This window comes from Vulpes lagopus, chromosome 4, assembly GCF_018345385.1.
Source record: "Vulpes lagopus strain Blue_001 chromosome 4, ASM1834538v1, whole genome shotgun sequence".
Taxonomy (NCBI): Eukaryota; Metazoa; Chordata; class Mammalia; order Carnivora; family Canidae; genus Vulpes; species Vulpes lagopus.
Window position 1 is genome coordinate 49882551 of NC_054827.1, and position 17307 is coordinate 49899857.

Genomic DNA, 17307 nt, shown 5'->3' on the forward strand with positions numbered 1-17307 from the left:
TGACTACTGTCCCTCCCCTTTCCTCAACACATGTCCAGATCGAGGGTCGGCATCCTCATCCCTTCTGGAGTACCAGTGGCTGACAATGTCCTCATCTCCCTGCCTGGCAGGTACAGGGAGGTCTCCCCCACCCTGACCAAAATTAAGACCCCCCCCCGCCCCAACAGGGACAGCAAACGTTAACTGTTACATAAACTATTTTATTTAAATAAAATCAGGGGCATACCCTCTTCTTTCTCTCACACTCACTCTCTCACACACACATACCCCCAGCACATGCACACACGCATGCCCATGTTTCCCTCCCTCTCCTCCCTCTACCCATGGCCACCTCAAACCCAGTGGTTCTCATAGTGACCATCTTAGCAAAGGGAGACACCCTCCATATGAAAGCCCACTCCTCCCAGGTGATGGCAGCAGCACAAAGGCCTAGACACCAGCTGTCCTGCCTAGAGTCCAGCTCTCAAACCTCTTAGGGTGGGAAAGGAGAAAGGACCAGTTCTCCCAAGGAACCCAGATCCAGGTGTGGCTTCCCCATAGAGCCTGGAACACTACCAAACACCCAGAGCTGCTCCCCATGGAGGGTGGGTTCCCTCACCCCAGGGCAACCCCTCCCTGCATCAGAGAAGGCTCTGCAGCCAAACTTGAGCATCTCCTGCAAGGGATCCTGGAGTAGGTATTGTTTGGTTTGGGGGAAGAGAGAGGGACAGCAGCTGAGCACCAAATTCCCTAACTCCACCCTGCAGGAGGATGCTGAGATTCAGCTCAACATCCTATACCCAGAAAAAGTAAACCCAACTCTGCAGCAGGAAAGGCAAGGGCCTCTACCATCTGGACCTCATTCCACATCTCCCCCCAACACGGACCCTGTTAGAGACTTACTAGCACCTCAGCAATGTTAATGGCCCAGCCCAGCTGGGGAAAACACCATGCACATGGGAGCCTAGTGGAGTTGATGGTGTCCTCCCATGTTGACAGGGGGTCGGGTTTCACCTTCTCTGACACTGGTACCCTTCAAGTCCTGCTTTGCGGCACACATAGCAAAGTGGCTTGGGTCATGACGAAGGGGCACTGAAGGAATGGGTAGTGTTTTCCAGAGGCACAGTCCTACAGTGCATTTTACAGGTTCCACATGGACAGGATGGGACAGAGGCCTCTGCAGCATCCTTAGACTCCTCGGGAGATGGGGAAGTGGAAGGGACACGTGTCTACTTCCTCAAGCTGGGGGCCAAGCTGCCAGGACTCAGGTCCCACACCCACCTTCTCTGATGGGATTCCCTGTGCCTTCCAGACCAAGTTCCCTGAGGGGAAAAACCAGACAGAGGGAAGGAAGGCAGAAAGGGGGCAGCAAAGGGCATCAGACCATGAGGAGCCAGCAGGGAGAGGGCAAATGTGAGAGCCAGAGAAAAGCCTTCTGAAAGGATAAGGCAAAGAGAGCTGCCACCTGCAAGGAGGGACCTGGAAAGGCGAGGATGGGGAGAAACCCACCAGAGACAAGAGCCAACCTGACCTCTCCAAGGGAAGCAAGAACCTGAGGAGAGGGAGCTTGGAGCCTGTCTGGTCCTCATGGGTCAGCGGTGGTGAAGAGGAACAAGCCACCCTGAGCATGGACTACAGGCTGATGCTGCGCTGATGGCGGCCCCCACGGCCCCCACCATCACTACCCCAGCGTCCCCCACTGCGGGGACCCAGCTCCTGGCCATCCAGACTGGTGTGGTCAGAGAGGCCCCGCAGGTGCTCCACAGAGTCACACTTCTGCAGGTCTGAGGCCACGGTGCGCAGGCTCAGCAGGCTGAGCGTGTCTGTGTCAGGGGCAGGACCAGGCCCCAGGCTGCTGCCCTCTTCCAGGCCCCCGCCTTCAGCCCCCTCCATGATCCCACTGTCCCCATCCTCCCCACCATCAGGCCCAGCCTCTGCCCCCACAGGGGAGGATCGCCGCTGGCCTGGGGCATGAGGGGACTGGCCCCGGCGTCGTGCATGAATCTGCTCGCTGATCTGCTCCAGGTTGCGCAGGGCAACTGAATAGCGAGTCTTGGCCTGGGCCACCTGCTGCTCCAGCTCTGTCACCTTGGCCTTGTGCTCCTGCAGAGTGAGGAACAGAGTGAGGTGACCCAGGGGGCAACTCTCCGTGTTTCTGGAGCTGAGTCGCTTCAGCCCCACTAGCACTCTACCTGTCTCTACTTTTCCAGACCCACGGGCAGCTCCCCACTCGACACATACCCACAGTGCTACACCCCCAGCCAGCCCCTGTCTACTCCTCCTCTTCCCCAGCAATCCTGCCCTGCCTGCTACTCTAAGCCTTCTACCCAGGTCTTCACTCCCACCCACCCCTCCTCGCCCCACTGTTCCCTTTCCCTATCTGGCCAGTTCCTTATCCCCAATCTCCCTGGTTTCCCGATTCCCAATTTTCCTCATTTGCCTCCTTTCAACTCCATTCTCTGTCAGCACCTATTCCCCAAGCTGCACTCCCACTCCTATGGGTCATTCTAAGCACATGTACTGCCTACCCTGGCCCACCACACTGGTCTCTGAGATGGCCCAAAGAGTCACCGCCATCCCCTCTAACAGCCCTCATTCTATGCCTGCCCCCTTCCTGCCTGTTCACATACCTTCCCACTCCCAGTCCCCCTCCCCTACCTCCAGAATCTGGCTGAACTGGGCCTTGAGTTCAAAGTAGGGGCGGCTCTTGCCAATGGCCCGCCGGAGCGTCTTCTGTAAGGCCTGGACCCGAGCTTCAGCTTGCTGGCACAGCCGAGTCACCCGCTGATGCTCCCGCTCACCACGAAGCCGCTCCTCCTCTGCTTCATTCACCTGGCCCAGATGAGGCAGAGAACATATACATCACTGATCTAGGACCCACGCTCTTATCTCTTAAGACATGACCATCCTGGGGCAGGATGGCACATCCTGGTGGCACAGCAGTTTAGCGCCGCCTACAGCCCAGGGCGTGATCCTGGAGACCCGGGATCGAGTCCCGCACATGGTGCCTGCTTCTCCCTCTGCCTGTGTCTCTGCCTCTCTCTCTGGCTGTGTCTCTATGAATAAATAAATAAAATCTTAAAAAAAAAAAAAAAAATGACCATCCTTCAAGAGCTGACATCTGTTGCTAGAGACTAAATGTTTGTATCCCTCCAAAATTCTTATGTTGAAATCCTAACCCCTAAAATGATGGCATTGGAAGTGGACCCTCTGAGAGGTGATCAGGTTATGGAGGGTCTCTAAATGGGATTAGCACCCTCATAAAAGAGGTCTTAGAGAACTCCCACTTACCCCTTCCAGCTCATGAGGACTCAGTGAAAAGATCACCTGCTGTCTAGAAACCAGGAACCAGGCCCTCACCAGACACCCAAATCTGCCTGCATCTGAGCTTGGACTTCCTAGCCTGCAAAACTGTAAGAGATAAACTGTAGCTTAAACCACGCAGTCTACGTTATTTTGTTGTAACAACCTCAATGGACTAACTTCTTTACAAGATGAAGGTGGCAGACTGGAGCTGATGCCAGGGATCCTCCCACTCTCTACTCTCCTTTGAATAGCTGAGAAACAATACACAAATTACACTTAAAAAATCAAAGTATACTAACAGAGGCCAAACAGGGCAGAGAGGAAGGAAGAGGTTTTGCTTGAAACAGAATCAAAGCTGAGGAAAGGTTGGAGTGAGGAAGAAAGGAGAAGGAGGAAGGAAGATGATGGGATGAAAGCATAGCAAAGGAAGTAGCAGAACCTGAGAAGACCTGTTGGCACTGACTGGCTCACCTTACAGGTGGCGTGATTGAGCATCTCCTGCCATGTGGGGTCCAGCCGGTTCTTGTCTGCCATGACACCCTGCTCAGCCACAAAAACCATCTCCCGGGCAGCATTGTGCATGCTCACGGCCCGCTCATACCTCAGCGCTGCCTTCTGGGTCTCTTGCTGGGCCTGGGAAGAGAGGGCTATCAGGATGGGGAGCCCCAAGGAGCCCCACCTGCCCATGGAGACCCATCTTGGATGAGGACAAGATAAGGAGGAAGGCCAGTGCAACATCAGCTTCGCTTCCCAAACTGCGCTAAGGATAAATATCAAAGAAGTAGCATTCTATAAAGAATATTTTGTAAGGATATGATTTAAAGGAATTAAATGTAGAAATAAAGATTGGAAAATGCTGCTGCTAGAGGGGTGAGAGCATGTGAAATCAGCACTTACAAAGGCCACTGGCCTTTTGCCCTAAGGGGAAAAAAGAAAAATCCACACCACTTCAGCTGCAAGGTGGTTAGTGACACAGACCAAATCTTACAGAAAGTACACCCCTGAGATCATCAATTCTAATTCAGCAGGTAAGCTGAAGGAAGTAAGACAAGTGCTCAACAATATTCATCAGAGTCATGCTTACAAAAAAAAAACCAAAAAAAAAAAAAAAAAAAAACTGGAAACTTAACTTTTCAGTTACAGAATGAACAACAAAGTAATAATAAGGAAATACTAAGCAATTCTTAAAAATGACAGCAAGGTGGGACGCCTGGGTGGTTCAGAGGTTGAGCATCTGCCTTTGGCTCAGGGCACGATCCTGGAGTCCTAGAATCAAGTCCCACATTGGGCTCCCTGCATGGATCCTGCTTCTCCCTCTGCCTGTGTCTCTCATGAATAAATAAATAAAATTTTTAAAAAATTGACAGCAAGGATGTATACTTATCAACACAGAATTATGTCATAATTAAAAAATAAAAATAAATAAAAATAAAAATAAAAATAATAAAAAATAAAATAAAATAAAATAAAAAATTAAAAAATAAAAAATAAAAATAGCACGTGTCATCTCATTTGGCAAAATGATACAAAAAAAACTAAGAGGCTATCTGTGCTGTATTAATTGTAATTTCTGTATTTTACAATGCTTTGACATCTTGGGGGCCTCATGACCCTGGGCTAAGTCCTAGAGATAGTAAACTCCTCTATGAGCACACTTTTCAAATGCAAACCAACCAATCCAAATCCCCACCACTCCCTTTATCTAACTCTCACACCACACTAATATTTCTCACACCTGCTCTACATTACCCCAGGGCCAGGTACCAAAATATAGAGACCATCCCTCACCCAGAGCTCACAAATATTCAAGCTATCTAATTCCAAATTTGCTCAAAGTTACCTTTGAGGTAACTCAAAGTGCCTTACCCACTCCTTCCCATGATAAGCACAATAAAGGCTCTGAGCCAAGCTTCCCTCTCAGTTCTTCTGGCTCCTCACTGACCCAGGTGCCTCCCCTACATGGTGTGGCATGCCTTTCCTTCTTGGGAATTTTAAGTAATACAGTCTCCTTTCAAGGCAGCTCTCACTGTGTCTGTCACCTTACCATATTTGGTTAAAACAAATCCTATGATGGATAAAGAAGATGTGTTTTATGTATACAATGGAATATTACTCAGCCATTAGAAATGACAAATACCCACCATTTGCTTCAACGTGGATGGAACTGGAGGGTATTATGCTGAGTGAAGTAAGTCAATCGGAGAAGGACAAACATTGTATGTTCTCATTCATTTGGGGAATATAAATAATAATGAAAGGGAATATAAGGGAAGGGAGAAGAAATGTGTGGGAAATATCAGGGAGACAGAACATAAAGACTCCTAACTCTGGGAAACGAACTAGGGGTGATGGAAGGGGAGGAGGGCGGGGGGTGGGAGTGAGTGGGTGATGGGCATTGAGGGGGGGCACTTGACGGGATGAGCACTGGGTGTTATTCTGTATGTTGGCAAACTGAACACCAATAAAAAATAAATTTATTATTAAAAAAAAACAAATCCTATGTACAAAAAACATGAAACATGTACATGGTAGGATTTGGGGTGATTTTGATTTTCTTCTTGTTTCATATTTATAGTTACATTACAGTCTTCCAATAATGAACACATATCATTCATGTTAAAAAAAAAGGGGGGGGAAGGAAAAGGGTAAAGGAATGGAGGGGTGGGCAAAGAAAAGAAACATGAACCAAAAGGAAGAGACAGAAGAGAAAAAAGAAAGGAGAAAGTGTTCTGTCTCACACAATTCATACAGAGATAGAAGAGTACAGGGCCAGACTCTGCATGTGGCCCTCCTGGAATGCATGTCAGCTGGCCATACCTCCTTAGCAAGCCTCCGAGCCTCATAGTAAGGCCGGGCCTTCTCGATGCAGCTCCCCAAGTGGGAGCCCTGCGTGTTGAGCTTCCTTGCTGACTCCTGGAGGATCCTCCGATAGGTGGTCCTGGCCTCCTGGCAAATGGAGAGGGACATGAGCAGAGGGAAGGCATAGGTGTAGGTCCCAGCCCCTCTTGTTTTTCATACATGCCCCTTCCCCTGCCACCATATTGAACAGGGAGAGAAGGAGACACCTCCAGAGACCAGCTCAAGGGGGTGAAGAAAAGGAATAACACTCACATCCAACTGCAGCTCCACCTGGTTGATCTCCTCGCTGGCCTGGTTGAGATGCTCTAGCTCTTCCTGCCACAGAGAGGGGCAAAAAATGAGAGCAGTGGAAAGCAACCTCATGTGAACCACGTGGAGTGGGAGCATAGCCCACAGAGGGAAGGTCCACCTGACTAGAGAACGGAAGAGATGCAGGAGGTTCTGTGGATGGCTCCTGGTAGGAGACCTAATAACATAGTCTCCTGTAATCCTCCCAACTCCACCTCTGCATCAGGTTGTTAAACCCCCATTTTAACAATGAGTAAATCAACATTCAGGGAATGAAACATGCTCAGGGCCACAGCAGAGTGGCAGCAATCTGCCCTCTCTTCATCAGACAGTGCCACCTTCTCTTCATATTCCAGCCAGGAGGAGGAGTCTCCTTAGAGCTAGTCTGTGTTTCTAACAGTACTACCGCGTGGCCACCCATTCATCACGTTTTCTACATGTACTTCACAGCTCAGCACACCTGAGATCCCAGAATTCAGAAAACAAAGAGGTAGGAGCTCACGGCCTAGTAAGTAAGCAAGAAGTTCTCAGCACTGCAAGCAGCTGTAAGAGGTAGGCATGGTGGGGGCAGCAGGGTCACCTACCTGGACAGAAAAAGCCAGCTCAGGACACCCACAGTACTTGCTCCTGGGCTGGGCTTTGATGGATACATAGAAAAGCACCAGTGAGGAGGGGACCAGGAATCAGGAGAGCAGGTGCCTGGGACAGGCAGCTTGTCAGGTGAGAAGCCAGTAAGGCTGGGGCACAGAGAAAGGATACCATAACTTTTCCCAATGGCAGGGGGAGCCCCTCAGAGCCTGGCACCACCTTGTCTGTGGCTTAGGAAGACGGATCTGAGCAATATGTGGGAAGTTTACAAGGGCCGAGGGACAAAAGTGGAGGCTGTCTGCAGTATGCCAGGTAGGAGAGGACAGAGGACAGGGCAAATGCCAGACAAATGCAGGATGCAGCAGAATCAGGAGGGTGTGGTAGACAATTCAGGTCAAGATGGGAGAAGATCACATGGCTCAAGGGCTTCTAGGCCTACTTGGGCAGTAGATGGACAGAGACCCCAGGTCCTCACACAACAGATTCTGTGGCAGGGAAGGAGAACCTAAGGGAAAATTCATGAGCCCACCATGCCAAGGACACTCCTGAGGAATGAAATACCTGACACTCAGCTCTGGGATGCTCTCCCAGGAGCCTTACAGCCCCTGGACAGGACAGTGGAACAGGCCTGTGTCTGCCTGCTGCCCATAACCCAGACACGACCTGCACTTGGCAGTGAGTGATGCTGCCATTACTGGCTCCCACACTTCATTTGGCCCTTCTAACAACCCAGTATATGATCTTCTTTTAGTCTTTTTATTTTTATACCTGTCCTAAAGTCCTAAAAAATTTGAGTCAGCAAGTAAGAATACAGGAAGCCAAGTTATATGGCCAAATGTTAGTGAAAGAAAGAAACATGTAACAGAATCAGGAACAAGGGCATGAAAATATGCACACCTACAACAATGCAGCCCCTGTTCCAAAGAAGACCATAAATTTGGCTCTAAACTTTACAGAGCAGAACCGTCCAACAAAACTGTGAGCCTCATATTGAACTTTTAGTTTTTGGCAACCATTTTAAAAAATGCAAAAGCAAACAGATTACATTATTAACAATACATTCCATTTAATCCACTATATCCAAAATACTATAATTTTAACATGTTTATCAAATAAATCATAAAAGAATTTTACATTCCTTTTAACCTATGCCTTTGAAATCTTCATGTGTTTGACCCTTAGGACACATCTCAACTTGGCCAGTGCCATGTGGCTCCCTTACTGGACACTGTGGGTCTAGGAGTTGGTGCACATAAGCAATTTCATTAAGCACAATCCCAGTTTATCACAATAAAACACTGTGGAACCATAAAAAGTGACACAGTTCACAGGACCTCAGAAGAGGCCCAGGGGCAGAGCCTGCCCACGTGACACACAGAGCTCAAGAGTTTCACAGTGCCTTCCTACCTAGGACATCACCTTCAGCTGATGGAATTTTCCAAGGGTCCTCAAAAAAGGGAATTCTTGTCAGGATGAGAGACCACCTCTCCCACTGTGGACCTAGTCTCCTCCAGCTTGCTGAAGCCTGTGGTGGGTTTCAGACTATCTGGGAGGGGAAGTAACAGTGCTTTCAGCAGCTCCTGTAAGAACATTCTTTCTCAGCTCATTCAAATTTGCTAGATAAGAAACAATGAAGTGGGGAGTTAGGGGCAGAATTGAAACTGGATTTAGGACCTGATGTGGAATCCAGCTTTCCTGCTATTGTGACCACCATCCTAGGACTAAGCATATCCTTGGATGGATGCCTCAGAGAAGACAGGAGTACAATCACCTAGAAAAACCACAGTCCTGGTAGAAAGAGGACATGCCCCTTAGGAGGCAATACACTGATTCTAGAGAAGAGGAGGTCACTAAAGGCCATCCTGCAACACTGCCATAGGCAAACCAAGGTTCAAGACTGGATCCTACTCAGTTCCACAGCCCAAAGTGCTCCCAGATCCTAGTAAGATCATCACAGGAGCTGACGGCTCTACATAAGTCTCGAAAAAGGATGTGAACGGCTCCAGCTATCAGCTAAGGGCAGGAGCAGGTACTTCTTTCTATAAGGGACCTTGCATCCACACAGCACTTCCAGCAATTAAAAAAACCTTTTAAAAAAAAAAAGATTTTATTTATTTATTCATGAAAGACACAGAGAGAGAGGCAGAGACACAGGCAGAGAGAGAGGCCCCACACAGGGAACCCGATGTGGGACTTGATCCCGGTCTCCAGGATCATGTCCTGAGCCGAAGAGGCAGGGCCAAACCACTGAGCCACCCAGGGATTCCCCCTAAAAAAATCTTTTGATCACAAAGTTACAAAGCTCTTTCTAACATGACCAGGATACTGGGAAAGAGAATAGGCTAGAGGGCAGGGTGAACAATCAGGCTGGGACAAACCCAGGACAAGGCTGAGTGGGAGTCAACGAGCACTCAGGACTCTGTGTTGGGAAATTGGCGATACATTCCATTTGGCCTGCTCTACCAGGGACTCCTGGCACGCGGCTGAAACGGAATTTGAATATGATGAAGTCTGAGTCAGCACACATCATCCATCAGTGAGCCCGCAACCAGCAAGGAGGGTGACCTTCCCAGGGCACACCGGGCACATTCCAAAGATGCCAGGCCACTGAGTCAAAGGCATGGGTGCTCAGCGGACAGATGCTCCTGCCCACCTTGTGCAGGCCATTAAAACACATAAGCCGATGGTGATGCAGGGCCAGGGTGATGCATGGCCCAAAAATTGAGAATAAGGAAAATATGACTGTCCTGTGAGAACTAAACTGATACTTCAGATGAGGACAAAGAGGTTGCAAAGTCACTCTGAAGAGTCTAGGGAGAAGGTAAGGCACTATATCCACTCACCTGAGAATGAATGTGCCCATCACAAAGGGAACTGAGAAAGTCACAGGGCAGGAGACCCAGGACCATCCTAGCACCACCCTCCTTCATTTCTTCCCTCCACTGGGACCCTGTCAGAAAGCTGAGGACCAGCCTGAAGGCCTCAGAGAACTACTACACTGAGGTCAAGACATGGAGACTAAGACAGAGCCTTCCCTGGGGGACAGCAAACTCCAGGTAGGCCTAGAGCTGGCCTCCAACCAACTTCCAGAGGCATCCTACCAGAAAACAGGGACATGAATTGCCTGCCAAGAAACCCCCTTTCCCTATTGAGTACAAGCCTTGCCTTAGAGGCAACCATTTTTCGGAGTTCCAGAAAATACCTGAACACAGTCCCTGGCCTTTGGGATATCCTTGGCTCAGTGAAGACATGTGGGCTGCACTTCTCACCCCACGGAGACCAGAATTCGCATGTCTGAGCATGGCTCAGGAATGGGTGTTTTTATTTTTTTTTTAATTTTTTTTAAAATTTGGGATCCCTGGGTGGCGCAGCGGTTTAGCGCCCGCCTTTGGCCCAGGGCGCGATCCTGGACATAGCCACACAGAGAGAGAGAGAGAGGCAGAGACACAGGCAGAGGGAGAAGCAGGCTCCATGCACCGGGAGCCCGACGTGGGATTCGATCCCGGGTCTCCAGGATCGCGCCCTGGGCCAAAGACGGGCGCTAAACCGCTGCGCCACCCAGGGTTCCCTGGAATGGGTGTTTTTAAAACTTGCTGGTGGATTATGATGGATCTGTTGGCGGAGACCCACAAAATATACTGAAAATCCCTTTAAAGCACTGAAACACAGTTATCAGGATACTATGGTCTCATGCATCATCAACACCAACAGGGAGCTCAAATGACACATGCCTCCATCTCCTCTTTATCTAGAGGAGCCAAAACACAGAAGGGCTGAATCCTACTAGCTTTCTCTGTGAGAGGTGCCCATCACATCGGGCTCCCTCTCTCACATGGTAAGACGACACAGAGGCCCTGATAAGGGCAGAGCACTGTCCCAGCCACAAGTGTGCCATCAAAGGGGGAAGCCTCTACAAGACCTTCCTCCCTACATAACCCACACTGCTCCACAATGTGCCACCTGGTTTAACAAGAGTGACTATGGTCTGCTTGTTCTTCTCACTCCAATAACACTGCAAACTCCCTGGATTCAAGGCAAATCTTATGCCTGCTTGGTACTCTGTGACCCTCACAGAGCTCATCCAATAGAACTATGATGATGGAGGTGTTCTACTTCTGCAATATGAACAGCAGCTAGAAAACTGCATTTTAATTTTTTAATTTTTAATTGATTTTACTTAAGTAGCCATACGTGGCTCACAGCTACTTTACCAAACAGCGCAACATGAGAGTGTGACTCTTCACACTATGGCCTTTGCCTGTGTGGGCACTGGAAAAACACACAGGAGCAGGAGAGACTGAGCAAAGAAACCACCCATGGTAGATTCTCACCTGGAGGAGACTAAGGAACACTGGAAAGAGATGTATGAAGTGCATCACACAGCCCTCCACACCACAGAACAGATACAGGACTCTTTCCCCAAGCACTACCTACAAACTTTCACCAAGAGCTAAGCCAAAGAGCTGTGATAGGAAAGAACCATAAGACTATGTCAAAGCACAGCAAGGAGTTGTGCTCACAAATCAGCGAGACCAACCCCTCACTTTATAGATGAAGGTGAAACTCAGAGATTACATAACTTGCATGGAAATCACGAACAATGGAGCTGGAGGTTGCTTCAATCTCAGCCCGACCGCGGGCTTCACTACAATAAGTTTCACTACAACTTATTTCCTCAGTAGATAACAAATCCAAATCCATGGAATTGGCAGAAGACACTCAGCTGTTTTCAATGCAACACCCATGACACGTGGAAGAAATAAACTGACCCACGCCAGTAAACGAATGGCTTACCGCAGCTCCAATATAAGCATGGACACAGTTACCCCACCTCAACATCCAGGGAAGCTCCACCAAGAGGGTGGAGAGGATACTCAGACCAGACCTGATCTCCTCTTGACTCACAGAAGCGATCTAATAAGGGTTGGCTGGCAGAGAAGGCCAGGAATGCAAGCCCTGAGATGCTCCTGCTCACCTAGAGATGTACGTGCATCACCGCCACGTCAGAATCTTGGAGACACTGCCAGACCTTCTGGCAGACTCAGCCCCCAACATACAACAACTTCCTGCCCTCACCTGCCCAAGCAACTTTCCCAGTCAATGCCGGGAAACAGTAAAACTCCACCTTGGCCAACCGTGCATCTCACCCGCATGGTGCTTGTCCTCCTCACCCACTGCTCTGAGGCCGCCTTCCAAGATCTGCCCATCCTACCAACTACTAGCCCGTAAATACTCCAAGGCAATAATAAATCCGCTTTCCCACTCATTGGATACAAGCAGCACCCTCAGACCTGGGAGGCTGGTCAACTCCCTAAACACATGGGATTTCCTTACAGGCCTCAATCTGTGGAGTCCTTACAAGATGTGAAACGTGTGCATCCCTGGAAGGCACTGATGAGGAGAGAAGGAAGGGAAGGTTCCCTACTACCTCCCAATCTCCAAATCCCATCCTCTCATCTGGCACCTCTCAGCCAACAGCCCCTTACTTGGAAAGGAGAACAACAGACAGTTCTACTCTCCACTGACCTAAATGAGGCCCTGCATCTGATGCTAATTTGCTGCTTCACTTGTCAGCGAAGCCTTGAGAAACACAGCCCAGGCACGGGGCAGGTGGCTCTCTCCATGGCATCACGCTCTACACTGCTGCCATGATTACCGCCAGGCTGGTTTTCCTTCCCGCTCCTGCCCACCAGACAGAGAGAAAGTCTAACTCTTCGCTGATTCCACAGCTCTTCAGGAAAACCGGAATCTGGGCTCGCTGTGAGTCTCCCTCCCTCTTGGTCTTTTCTTTTTTTTTTTAAAGATTTTATTTATGCATGAGAGACACAGGGAGAGAGAGATAGAGACACAGGCAGAGGGAGAAGCAGGCTCCATGTAAGGAGCCTGAGGCGGGACTTGATCCCAGGACTCCGGAGCCCGATGTGGGACTCGATCCCAGGACTCCAGGATCACGCCCTGGGCCAAAGGCAGACGAATAGCTGCTGAGCCACCCAGGTGTCCCCCTCTTGCTCTTCTCACCTGAATTCGAGGATCCAGTTCCTCCTCTTCTCTGGGAGACAGCTTGGCCTCAGTACTGCCGCTCCCGCTTCTTGGGGGCTCCTCCGAGACCGGGCTCCGAGGGCCTTCATCCTCTACAACCTCAGCCCGAAGCTCCCCCTGCGGGGTCTCCCGCCCCCCCGGAGCCGGCCTGAACTCAGCCATGCTGATGGGGAGGGGGCACAGTCCTATGCACAGGAGAGGACTGCCATTTTGGGACCAGGGCCCCAGCGTGGGGCTTCCTGGGCTCCGGCCAGCGAGGAGGAGGGCTTCTCTTCTCAAACGGCGGGAGAAGGGGCACAAGTATGACCTGACGCTGGGTTAGAGGCCAAGATTCACGTGGTCGGCGGGGCTCCTGGAGCTGCAGCCCGGTCTGCGGTAGAGGTCCTCCGTCCCCGTCACGGGGCGTCCGGCAGGAGGGACCCGGAGCTCCGGCTCCAAGGCAGGGGGTAGAGGGGGCGTGGATCCCGGGCCGAGGCCTGCGAGGAGTAGCACCATTCGGGAGGGCGGAGGCAGGCGCCTCCAGGCTGTGGTGGCGGCTGGAGAGATAGGGCTGGCCCCCGAAGCTGCGGACGACGGTCTCCGGAGAGCTGCACGGACACCAAGGCCCAGCGCACGGGCAGCATGAGGACGCACGCGGGCCGGCGGCCCCTTCCTGCCCCTCGGCCTCCGAGCCCCGCGCTCCCGGCCGCCACGCGTCCACCAGACCCCGCCGCAACCACTGTCCTCGGCCCTTCGGGACCGCCCGCGCCTTCCGCACTTCCCCGCGAGCCCCTACCTTCCCTACGCCCGCCCGGGCTCCACCCCCCACCCGGGCTTCGCAATCCACTCCCTAACCCCAGCCCCGCCCCACTTCTCTCTGCAAACGCGGGGATGACCCCGCACCCCCCCTCAGTCGCGAACAGCCTGCCCCCAGGACTCCCACACACCCGGGCCCCCCGACACAGAACCTTACCTCAGTTTACCTTCCCGCACACTAAGCTCCTCCACCGCAAACAATCTCCCCCCTCCCTCCCCACAACAAGCCCGTCCAACCAAAAAGCGACGGGGCCGGGCGGAAGCGGAAATACGCCACCCGCACACGACGCCTTCCTGACCTTTCGCCCTGCCCCCGCGCTCTCCGGGAGGCGGGGCCACGTCTGGGCACCCACGTCTCCTCCGCGCCGGTCTCTCCTGTCAGTGCTAGTCGGTGCCGCTCGGCGCTGTTGGGCGCCGCAGTGCGTGGCCTCCACCTCCGCTGGGTGGAACTGAGACATGAGCGTGTTCTGTTGAGAAAAGCAGGGTCGGCGATGCGAGTCGGGAGTCCCTGGCGCATAGGGAAGCTGTCCAACTAGAACGAACTGGGCACAGTCGCCTCGGAGAGAGCGCCGCCATCTTGCTCTGCGCGCCGGAGCGCTGGAAAGTCGCTTCCGGCCTCGCGCGGGAAGGCCGGGCCGGCGCCGGAGGAGGAGCGGCGGCCGCAGTCTCGGGACAGCGTCCTGGGAGTCGGGCGTCAGCGCGTCTTCCGGCCGTCACCGGTCCCTCCGCCAAGCCAGCGATGCCCTTAGTAACGCGGTCCAGACGGACAGTTCTCACAGGCCAATGTGCTCCTCGGCGCGGCGCCCCGCAAGCCCTTCTCCAGCCGGGCCTCCCCCCCACCCCGGACCTGGTTGCCCGGTGAGCACTGACCAGAACCCCAGGCGCCCGAACTCGGTGTGTCGCGCTGCCACGCGTGTCCGTGAGAGGACCTGACCTCGGCGACCCGCTCCTCACCTTGTGTCACAGGCACAGCCTAGGGGGAAGACAGGAGGATTCATGTTTTGTTTTTGCAGAAGACCTAACTGACTGAGCGCCACCTCAAGGTTGACCCCGAGGCAGGGAAGGCAAACGCGCTGAATATTCTTTCTTCTCTTTGGATTTCCTCCATTCCCTCACCACAGGAACACACACACACACACACCCCACCCCACCCCCGAAAAAAAGAAAAGCTTTTTAAAGAAGTCGAGCCAAGTATATTCCTTTAAAAACGACTTGAGAGGTTGTTTTGTTTTGTCCACAAAGTTAGACGTTTTATTTTCGAAATTCTACAAGTGACTAATGCAGTGAGTCAGTGGGAGTCCGACTTAAAGCGTCTAAGTAGACAGAGCTTACCGGCGCTAACACCTGTCTCCCGTCGCATTCCTTCTCGTTACTGAGAGAGCCACGTTCGGAAACCAGATGTAGTATCTATTACCTTCTGGTAACTTTAATTATTAGACCTGGAATTTCCCTGCAGGGATGCCCCGCTTGACGCTGCGTCTCCGTCTCGCCGAGCCCGAACTCCCCAGCCTCTTCTCCCCAGCACGAAGCCTCGTCTGCCGCCCCAACACCTTGTCCCGCAGCTCCTTTCCCTGTGCATTCAGTCGTTAGTTAGAAAGGCTTGTCACATGGTTTTGCGTTGGCTGGGATGACACGAAGACCTGTTTTGCCCAGACTCCTCCTGGGTCACATCCTGAAGTTCGGTAGCCTCCCTGGTATCTCCCCTGGCCTTTTCTAGGGTTGACCTTCACTGAGACACGTATAGTGCCATTTATTGATTGTAATAGCTCCAGCAGTTTCTCTGCTATAGTTGGATAATGTTTCTGGTAGGAGGAGTTTGGGAGCAGTGCTGGCTTGTCCTGTGGGGCCAGGACAGGCACGATGAACTAAAACTTTCTCCTAGAACTGCACTCTCCAATAGACTGTCTGCAATGTTGGAAATTTTCTGTCAGCTCTGAGGAGTGGTAACCACCGGCCGCATGTGACCATGGAGCACTTGAAATGGAGCTAGTATTCTGAAGGAACAGCTTTTTTAAATGTAATGCTAATTTAAATCTCCACATTTGGCAAATGATTCCATTATTGGGCAGTACAGTTCTACAGCTTGCCTTTCCTAGATCTCTTTCAGACACATACTGAACTTTCACAATTTCAGTACAAAACCAGTTACTCCATTGTCCTATGTGTCCTTTCTACTCCCTTCCCATTTACTTCTGCAGTCTAGCTTCTGTCAATCCACAGAAATTGCAGATATGAGGTGTCATCCATGCTCTGAATATCACCAAATGACCGACACCTGATATTGGGCTATTTATTCTCTCTCTTCCTTCTTTAGCTTTTGAGTCACCCTTGTCCTGGGTTTCCCTTATTTCTCTGGCCTATTGACTCATTCCTTCATGCATTATGTCTTTACTGAGCTACTGTGTGCCACGATTTTAGGTAATGAGGAAAAAGACACTTGTTCCAGTTTGCATGTAGCTTATAGTGTGCAGTACTCCCTTTATAAATCAGTTGACATTCAAACAAATAGGACTACAACCCAAAAATGTTTTACCTTGTAACAAGTGTACATATATTTGTGTAAATATACAAAAGTTTAAGGAAAAGATTTTTACTCAAATTCTATGCAAAGCATACTCTTGCTTTCCATATATAGATATAGATATAGATATATAGATATATACTGGTGGAGACCATTGATTTCATTACCCGCTCATGTTTGAAAACCTTACCCTGCATGCCTAGACTTCTCAGGCTCTGATGCTACACTATGACCATCTTATATGTCATGCAGCCTACTTTCTCTGAGAGCTCTTGCCAAAGTGCATGGCCCCTACCCATGGTTCCTTTCTTGGACCCCTACCTCCACTCAAACTCCCCTCAGATCACATTCTGAGATCCAGCAGCTTCTCAGACCTCTGGCCTGTGCAAGGGTTGCCTCTCCCTGAGTTTAGATCTGATTTCCACTTCCCAATCCTACTTCTTCTATATTTCTTTTCTTGGTGAATGGTTCTACCATCCACCCATTTACATAGGGAAAAACCTAGAAGACCTCCTAAATGTATCCCCCTATCTTCACTCTGCAGTACAGTAAGTATCTTAAGAGATCCCTCCTCTCCATTACATTTCCATTGCTCCAGTTGAGACCCTCCCCACCTCCTTTGTAGATCATGTACCTCAAGAGGCTTCTTAATCAACTCTGTCCACTAGAACTTTCAGCAGTGATAGAAATTTCTGTATCTGCAGTGTCCAATATGGTATTCACTAGCCATGGGTGGGACACTCAAAACTTTAAAGTGTGGCTACTGCAACTCAACTAAATTTTAAATTAAGTTTAAGTAGCCATATGTGGGGGCGCCTGGCTGGCTCAGTCAGAGTAGTGTGCAACTCTATCTCTGGGTTGTGAGTTCAAGCCCCATGTTGGGTGTAAAGATTATTTAAAACATAAAATCCTTAAAAAAATAATAAATAGCC

General features: G+C 50.7%; 1 protein-coding gene across 2 annotated transcripts; it reads right to left on the reverse strand.

Annotated features, from left to right (window-relative positions):
* Positions 1-209: 209 nt before the first annotated feature.
* Positions 210-14410, reverse strand: SH3BP5L (SH3 binding domain protein 5 like). 2 transcript variants are annotated; one of them, XM_041752433.1, is made up of 7 exons: positions 14154-14410; positions 13039-13646; positions 6397-6459; positions 6103-6231; positions 3757-3918; positions 2638-2811; positions 210-2082 (listed from the first exon to the last, which is right to left on the reverse strand). In XM_041752433.1, the coding sequence occupies exons 2-7, from the start codon at positions 13219-13221 to the stop codon at positions 1612-1614; spliced, it is 1182 nt and encodes a 393-aa protein (XP_041608367.1). In that variant the 5' UTR covers positions 13222-13646; positions 14154-14410; the 3' UTR covers positions 210-1611. The 2 variants fall into 2 exon arrangements, with proteins under 2 accessions (XP_041608367.1, XP_041608366.1); XM_041752432.1 differs by lacking the exon at positions 14154-14410 and adding an exon at positions 14012-14144.
* Positions 14411-17307: the final 2897 nt, after the last annotated feature.

Bases quoted from the DNA above. Each gene is read 5' to 3' on its own strand.
- SH3BP5L (XM_041752433.1), bottom strand. From the start codon at position 13,221: ATGGCTGAGTTCAGGCCGGCTCCGGGGGGGCGGGAGACCCCGCAGGGG. The intron at 6,460-13,038 runs GTGAGAAGAGCA...TCTCTGTGGCAG, and splicing joins AACTGGATCCTCGAATTCAG to GAAGAGCTAGAGCATCTCAA. The intron at 2,083-2,637 runs GTAGGGGAGGGG...CTCACTCTGCAG, and splicing joins AGTTCAGCCAGATTCTGGAG to GAGCACAAGGCCAAGGTGAC.